The 8,608-nt window shown below is 41.8% G+C and overlaps 1 protein-coding gene across 1 annotated transcript; it reads left to right on the plus strand.

Moving 5' to 3' along the window:
* Positions 1-6,095: 6,095 nt before the first annotated feature.
* Positions 6,096-7,931, plus strand: myog (myogenin). The gene is made up of 3 exons (XM_060910518.1): positions 6,096-6,778; positions 7,191-7,296; positions 7,437-7,931. The coding sequence occupies exons 1-3, from the start codon at positions 6,242-6,244 to the stop codon at positions 7,553-7,555; spliced, it is 762 nt and encodes a 253-aa protein (XP_060766501.1). The 5' UTR covers positions 6,096-6,241; the 3' UTR covers positions 7,556-7,931.
* Positions 7,932-8,608: the final 677 nt, after the last annotated feature.

Consider the following 8,608-nt stretch of genomic DNA (forward strand, 5'->3'; position numbering starts at 1 on the left):
TATGAGCGAGAGGCGGGGTACACCCTGGACAAGTCGCCAGACCATCACAGGGCTGACACATAGAGACAAACAACCATTCACACCTACGGTCAATTTAGAGCCACCAATTAGCCTAACCTGCATGTCTTTGGGGGAAACCGGAGCACCTGGAGGAAACCCACGCAGACATGGGGAGAGCATGCAAACTCCACACAGAAAGGCTTCCATCAGCCTCTGGGCTCAAACCCAGAACCTTCTTGCTGTGAGGCAACAGTGCTAACCACTACACCACCGTGCCATCCATTGATATACAGCGTCAGTTAAACATTTGGACACGCCGACTCATTCACAGATTTTTATGTATTTTGACTATTTTCTACATTGTAGAACAATAGTGAAGACATCAAAACTGTGAAATAGTAAATGGAGCATATATGAAATGATGTGGTAAACAAAAAAGTGTTAAAAAAACAAAATATCCTTCATATTTTAGATTAATCAAAGTCATCAGCATTTCCCTTGATGATGCTTTACACACTATTGGCATTATCTTAACCAGCTTCATGAGGTAGTCACCTGGAATGCTTTTCAATGAACAGGTAACTTGTCAAAAGTTAATTAGTGGAATTAGTGGAAGAATAGGTTTAAAAAATCTTTAAATTGATGTGTAGACTGTACAAGTTAACAGCCATTTCTCATTACCATCGACTTGGACTACACACAGTTTACACTTGAATTACTAATCCCTTTTTTTAACCTATTCTTCTTTTCAGTTGTCTACACCACAATAAACATACTAAAGTATACATACATCAGTACTGAACAAAATGAATGTTTTCACAGCATCATTTGAAGCATTTTTATTCAGTTTTATTCTTTCATAAAAGCACAGTTATTTTTATGCTGTCTAATACTTTCTCTTTTGAACGTTACACATTCTGTGTATCGCACTTATATCAAGCACACATGCATGTTTTTTATTCTTTGTCAGGTGTTGCTTCACATAAACTGACCTGCACTAAACATTTGCATAACAATATAAACAGGCATAGGTGATAACTGTGCTGAAGAGGGAGGGGTATCCTTGACTTGCAAGTGATGTCAAAGCAAAATAGAAACCCGGATGTCGGCCATGTTGGTGGATATACAAATGTTGGTCAAGCGACATTCCATACAAAATATAGTCAGGCAAAACTCTGTTTTTCCACTGCTTTAAAGTGCATATTCTGGACCAATTTGGGTTTTTTTTATATGAAAGTATGTCCCTTTACACACTCATCCAGAAGGGTAATTTTGCACAAGGCCATCTGTCTACATCAGAAAAAAATAAAATAACAAAATGCGTCTGGAAAAATCCCAAGGGAGTCTGGAGCCAGATTCATGACGTTACCTGCGGAAGCACCAGCAGGCTGGGTGAGCTTGCACGGTTTCAGTGCACAGCCTGTGTAGACCAAGCGCTCCCATTTCTCTCTCATTGTCCGGTCTTTTGGAAAACGATGAGTACTAATCCCATCAAGATTGGTGTTGCTACACCCTCCTACGATACATCTGTTAACCATTTTAATAATTACGCGATAACGTTGAAGAAATTTGCAGAAAACCACCAGGTCGTTTTCTCATAAACAAACCAGCGCTGACGTAGGATTCAGAAGGAGGCGTCCCGCACGCGACGTCACGAAAATCAATGTTTGCCGGGAAATCCAAATGCCAAGTTTTTTCAGAGGCGGACCAATTCGCCTCTAATGGCTTGATTTCAACTGAATTTTTCTGGTATTGTGCAAGGTAAAAAAATTGCACAAAATGCAAAATGTGACAGATATTTGACCAAAGTTTAATATAAAATAGGAGAATGACATTGATCTTGCTCCTGAATTTACCCGTGATATGCACTTTAAGCGTTCTTTTAGCTATGCCATATCTTTGTGCTGTATATGGCTGTGGTCACAACAGTACTCGTGACTGTGGCATGTTCCAATTTTTAAGAATTCCGTCCGTGATTCGGAAAGAGGGTGAGGAAACTCTGAGGCTTAGTACGGTGAGGAGACGAGCATGGCTGAACAACATCGGCAGGGCTGATCTAACAGGGGCTAAAACCAAAACAGCTCGTGTTTACAGTAATCATTTTATCTCAGGTGAGATTCAAAAGCTTTCTCAATAATATCATGGAAGAATTTTATTTCGTGTTACTAGAATTTTGCAGTAAAATGAATGTTCTCTTGTCGTGGTTCACTCGGTAGTTGTTATAATTTTAACGTGTATTACTATTTCACATCTAGGCACGCCAGCAAAATTATATGATCGAAACAATCCAGACTGGGCACCCAGTCAGAAAATTGGCTATGTTTCATTTAAAGTCAGACTTGGTTCTTCAGCAGCCAAACCAGATAGAACACGATATCTGGGTACTCGATGGTCGGTAGAAGTGTCTTATGTTCAGAAAAGTCTCACTTTTTTAAATAATATGGATCAAAACCACATATTCTCTTTGTATTGAATCTTCGCTCGACCATTCAAATCGTGGTAATACTGAGAAAATTCAGCATTGTTTACAGACACGCTTTCAGCGGTTGCCATCCTACTTGCTTTATATAGCCACCATCATGGCGGATGCTCATGACGTAGCACATTTTGATCATGTGGTTGTAAGTCATCTATAAATTGTTTTACTGTCCCAACTTTTTTTGAAACACGTTGCAAGGATCAAATTTGAAACAAATGTTTATTAAAAACAGGGGCGGCATGGTGGTGTAATGGTTAGCACTGTCGCATCAGAGCAAGAAGATTCTGGGTTCAAGCTCAGTGGCCGACAGGGGCCTTTCTGTGTGGACTTTGCATGTTTTCCCTGTGTCTGTGTGGGTTTCCTCTGGGTGCTCTGGTTTCCCCCACAGTCCAAAGACATGCAGGTTAGGCTAATTGGTGGCTCTAAATTGACTGTAGGTGTGAATGGTTGTGTGTCTCTATTGGCCCTTTTCCACTACCCTTTTTCAGCTCACTTCAGCTCGCTTCAGCCCGACACGGCTCGCGTTTCGACTACCAAAAACCAGCACGACTCAGCTCGCTTCAGCCCTGCTTAGCCCCTAAAACTCGCACCGTTTTGGAGTGGGGCTGAAGCGAGCCAAACCGTGCCGACTGAGGTTGGGGGCGTGAGCAGACACTCCCCTGTGCACTGATTGGTGAGGAGGAGTGTCCTCACATACCCACACACGCCCCGCGAGCGCGCTGGGATCTGTAAACACCGCAAACCCGGAAGAAGAATAATTACGAGAATTTCTGAAGCCTTATGCGCCTCGCCTCATCTATACGCTCTTGCCAGTATCTGTCCGCGTTGTCGGTGACAACAAGCCACAGCACCAAGACCAGCAACACTAACGGCTCCATGTCCTCCATGTTTATTGTTTACTATCCGGGTCGTGAGACTACCGCTTAAAAGATCACTGAATCAGTGACATACAGAGCATCGTGGACGAGTTCGCGGAGCGCAAGGCTCGTCGTATGCCCTTCAAATAATGCGCGCAGTAGGCTATTGATGTTTTATTATGAGCCATGTACAGTATGTCGCCTAATGTTTTTTTGTTTCTGAGTTACATGTTCGTTTGAAGGACTTAATGTACAAAATAACATAGTTGCACCCGGTAGTGTTGAAATTGGTAAACACAGTGCATTCAGTGAGGTTTGCACCGCCCTCCTTTTATTTCTGACTCTTCCTGTCACCGTTGCAACCTCTGAGCGCTCATTCGTATGCCCTTCAAATAATGTGTGCAGTATAGGCTATTGATGTTTTATTATGAGCCATGTACAGTATCCTAATGTTTTTTGTTTCTGAGTTACATGTTCGTTTGAAGGACTTGATGTACTAAATAACATAGTTGCACCCGGTAGTGTTGAAATTGGTAAACACCGCAGTTGCGGACATTTTGTAGCCTAAAATGATGTTATGATAAGCTTTAATAAAGGGCCCGGTCATTTGCCCCGCCCCCGGCCCGGCTCTGACTTGTTCCGCCACTGTCACTGATGTCACTGTTTGCGCTGCTTAACGACATCACCTGACGTCCACCCACTTTCGCTAACTCCACCCAATGTGTCCACCCACTTCCAGCCAGCACGGTTCAGCGCGGTTGTAGTCGAAATGCAACTCCAACAGCCCCGCTCAGCTCGACTCGGCACGGCACGGCTCAGCCGCGTTTGTAGTGGAAAAGCGGCATATGTGTCAGTCCTGTGATGACCTGGTGACTTGTCCAGATTTCATATATATATATATATATATATATATATATATACACTGGGTGCGATTTGCTGGGGGGGATGGTGGGGATCATCCCCCCCTCAGGTTTTTATCTCTGCTGAAAAAAAATCCTCGGGGACAACCCCGTCAATAAAACAAACAAACCAAAAAAAAAAAGTTGACATGACAGGCATGTTGTGACACAGTTTTCTATGGTCTACATTGCACTCACTTTCAAAATGACCCGAAGTGGCAGCTTTGATGTTCACGAACGTCCCCAGCAAATAGATACATTGTAGATAATAACAATATCCAGAGTGTGAATGTGGATTTAGCGCCATGAATCACATCCTTATTGATGAGCGCAACAGAATGAATGTATCCACACTGACAGCCTTCTTTTCCTCGCTGTCAATGGGCCAGACGTGCGTTCCTTCCCTGCTGAGAAATTTGCAGAAATGTGGATTAAAGAAGGGCGAAACGCGGCGGATAGCGCATCCACGGGAAAGCAGAAAAGGCCACATGAACTGCGCCATCAGAGCAAACTGTTCATTTAGTATTCATGTATTTTAGTGATTTTCGAGTCACTGTACATTTAATCCAGAGGGAGAGAAACATCACAGCAACGCGACAAGCAATGCGAACTTTGTTGTGTGTTAGTGTTCGTGTATTTAGTCAGAGAGATAGGAAGATGTGTTCGTTTTCATTTAGTGTTATTCATTTGATATCATCGGATGTTATTGAGCTGTTGCCTATTGTTACCTTAATTTTGTGACGTTTCATGATTAAAAAAAAAAACACCCCCCCTTCTGGTTTGTTAACAAATCGCACCCTGTATATATATATATATATATATATATATATATATATATATATATATATATATATATATATAAAATCCCAAACCAGTTATTAGGTCAAGAATTAAACATCCACACAAACTTACCAAACACTGAATCAAGACACAGGACAGAATGTACATAAGCAATGACAAAGGTGAATTGTGGAAAAGGCCCCTTCAGCATGTATTGCAAGTGTATCACATAGCTACTGCTGCATCAGTAACCATAAATAAGCTAGTGTGGTTCATTAAGAGCCAAAAGTAAGCTCAACAGAATTAGCATTTGGGGTATGAGTCCACACAAGCACATGAGGGATTTCCAAACTCCAGAGATGCTAACTCACTAAATGAGGTCAGGGATATTGAAAGGCTGATTCACTGTATAGTGCCAGTACTAAGATTCAATTAAAAGACTAGATAAACTCACCCAGATCTGTGTGACTGAGATGTTTACCATTGTCTCTTAGCATAAACTGTGTTTAATACACTATTAAAAAGGGTTCCACAATTGTTCTTTTGCTGAGTTTATAAGGGTTCTACTTGGAACCTTTTCTAAAATGCAAACTGTGTATTGTTTCTCCAGAGAGACAACCCAAACAACCATTTAGGTTGTGATATCTCATGAAATATAGGACACAATCATTTGTTAACTTTGCAAGAACAACATTTAAAAGCGTTTATACAAAATATATTTTCAGATCTTGTGAAACTTGAGAAGAACTTATTTGGATATATTGCCTAATTAAAGTAGTCACTCTGAATCACTCCTTCAAATCTCCTGTGATTTGTTAGATTTCCTTGGCACCAAGATCATGTTTCACAGACTTTCAACAGTGCCCTGTCGCAGTTCCTTAAACAAAAATGGACCCCAGAAACATCCCAGAGAGACTTGGGGGCAATGTACAGAGATGCAAACTTTAGATGTGTGGCAACAGCTTAACATGGGGTCGGGTTTCTCAGGGCCCTAGCTATATTTAACCTAGTGATCTAACACCAGGCAGAGGGTTTAAATGCCACCCCTGCAGTTGGTGTGGAGCAGTTGTCGCCCACAGATCTTGTTCGGCACGAGCTTGGGGATACGCACGTGCAGTGCACACACACACACACACTACACAAGACCTAGTACGTCAAAGAGTAAGTGAGTAAAGAAGACAGCAAGACAGCGGAGTGCACACTTCTCCAGCCTTAAGTCAGCCTAGATGGAGCTTTTTGAGACCAACCCGTACTTCTTCCCTGAGCAGCGTTTTTATGAAAGCGGTGAGAACTTCTTCCCTTCCAGGCTTACAGGGGGATTTGATCAAGGAGGATACCAGGACCGGACGTCTATGGTGGGGCTGTGTGGGGATGGAAGGCTGCTTTCTGGCACTGTAGGACTGGAAGACAAGCCATCTCCATCCTCCACACTTTCTCTGTCTCTTTCACCCAACCAGGAACAAGAGCACTGTCCAGGTCAGTGCCTGCCTTGGGCCTGCAAGGTGTGCAAGCGCAAGTCGGTAAGCATGGACCGGCGTCGGGCGGCCACATTGCGTGAGAAGCGCAGGCTCAAGAAGGTGAATGAGGCATTTGAGGCGCTCAAGCGCAGCACACTGACCAACCCCAACCAGAGGCTACCAAAGGTGGAGATCCTCAGAAGTGCTATCCAGTACATCGAGCGGCTACAGGCACTTGTAAGTTCGCTCAATCAGCAGGAGCATGAGCAGACTGGCTTGCATTACAGGACCTCGGCTGCTCCGAGGGTAAGTCCTATCAGAGACGAAAGTACATTCTGGGCAAAGAAGTGCAAGGAACATGTTAGCTTATAGACTATCATGTTAAATATAGGTCACTTGCAAAGCAATGCACTTGATCAATTCCAACATGAGATGTGTTCTTAGCTACAGATTATAGTAGACTATATAGCATGGAAAGGACACCTGACTTTAACAAAATAACCTCTTTACAATCTCAAAAAATTGTGCTTAAATGGTATTATCTATATTAAAACCAGGATTATACTTACTTACACTAGACCATTATACAATTCCTCATGCATATTTGCTCTTTGACACACCTAAAATCATGAATTGTTCATCATCAAGTTGCATCAGTTGTATGTGATTGGGTCAGTGTTATGACTGATGGATGTTTGGGCATATGTGTGTGTAACAGGTGTCGTCCTCCAGTGAGCCGGGTTCAGGCAGCACATGCTGTAGCAGCCCAGAGTGGAGCACCGTATCAGACCACTGCACTCCAGCATATGGTGCTACCCATGATGGTAAAGACTCACTGAACCAAACATCTCTTAGCTGCTTCATCGGCAATACATCAAATCTACCATTTACCCATATCATTGAGGAGATTTCACAGGTTAACGCGAAACAAAGATTAATCTCACCAACTGATTTGATCCCACAGATCTGCTGAATGAAGAGTCTTCAGAACAAGCCAATCTGAGATCTCTGACATCTATCGTCGACAGCATTACAGGTACAGAGGGAGCGCCGGTCGCTTACTCAGTGGATATTACGAAGTGAACAAGAGAAGGGGTGAAGGAGTGTTGGGAGCGATACCACTCTAATATCCAGTTCCAGAAAGCCTATAAATACAGCACTACCTGTTACACCAAAAGCATGAAAACCCAAACAAATCCATGAAAAGCCCCTTGGGTACAATTTCCAATCATATTTAGTGGTCCATCACAAATATTTCCAGTTGTTTTGTTATGTTTGGAAAATGTTCATGCTAGCTAGACTAGACTGATATGTTGTCTTTTGGAACTTTCCTCAATCATTTTGTTTTTGCATGTGTGTTATGCCTACAAACAAATATTCATTTTTGGGGCCAATGTTTTATGACTATTTTGACCAATATTTGTTTAATTTAACTAGTTCCATAATGCCGTGTAAATACGTTCCTATTTTCTACTGAGTGGATCTGCTAGTTTATTTTATATATATATTTTTTGTTTGGAATAATTTATTTGGACTTTTTTAATAAAGATTGTTGTGTATTTGTACATGTGTTTGGTCATGAAGAATTCTTCATATTTGTTTCTTACACACATTCAAAAACATACCATGAAATACCCAGAAAACTGTTACATAGTTAAATATTTATTTCACATATATATTATACATATATATATATGCGCATATAGATTTACAATGAAAGGGAAAAAAGAACCTATGGAACATAAACTCCTTCTGAAAACAAGTCGAGGAGGATTTTCACTTTAATAGACTTCACCCACATGCCTCATGTGGAATCTGATATAACTACTGTATACATATTTCTGTACACAAATAGACTATTTACAGACACTGAAACCTACGCACATGCACACAGATGGAAATATGAAAGAGAGAGCAAGAGAGAGAGAGAGAGAGGAAGAAAGAGACACACAGAAAGGTGTGTGTGTGTGTAGTGAGAGAGAGAGAGAGAGAGAGAGAGAGAGAGCTGCACCTGTCTTACATTTCACATTACTGTCATGACCTAGAGGAACAGCAGGGTGATAAATGCTACCAACAATCACAGGAGAACACAGTGCAAAAGCAGATGGCTTCAGTTACTGTCAGTTCAAACTTTAC

The sequence above is a fragment of the Neoarius graeffei genome, chromosome 26 (assembly GCF_027579695.1).
Source record: "Neoarius graeffei isolate fNeoGra1 chromosome 26, fNeoGra1.pri, whole genome shotgun sequence".
NCBI classification, from domain to species: domain Eukaryota; kingdom Metazoa; phylum Chordata; class Actinopteri; order Siluriformes; family Ariidae; genus Neoarius; species Neoarius graeffei.

Coding starts and splice junctions, on each gene's coding strand:
- myog (XM_060910518.1), top strand. CDS start 6,242: ATGGAGCTTTTTGAGACCAACCCGTACTTCTTCCCTGAGCAGCGTTTT. Junction 6,779..7,190: donor GGACCTCGGCTGCTCCGAGG/GTAAGTCCTATC, acceptor TGTGTGTAACAG/GTGTCGTCCTCCAGTGAGCC. Junction 7,297..7,436: donor ATATGGTGCTACCCATGATG/GTAAAGACTCAC, acceptor TTGATCCCACAG/ATCTGCTGAATGAAGAGTCT.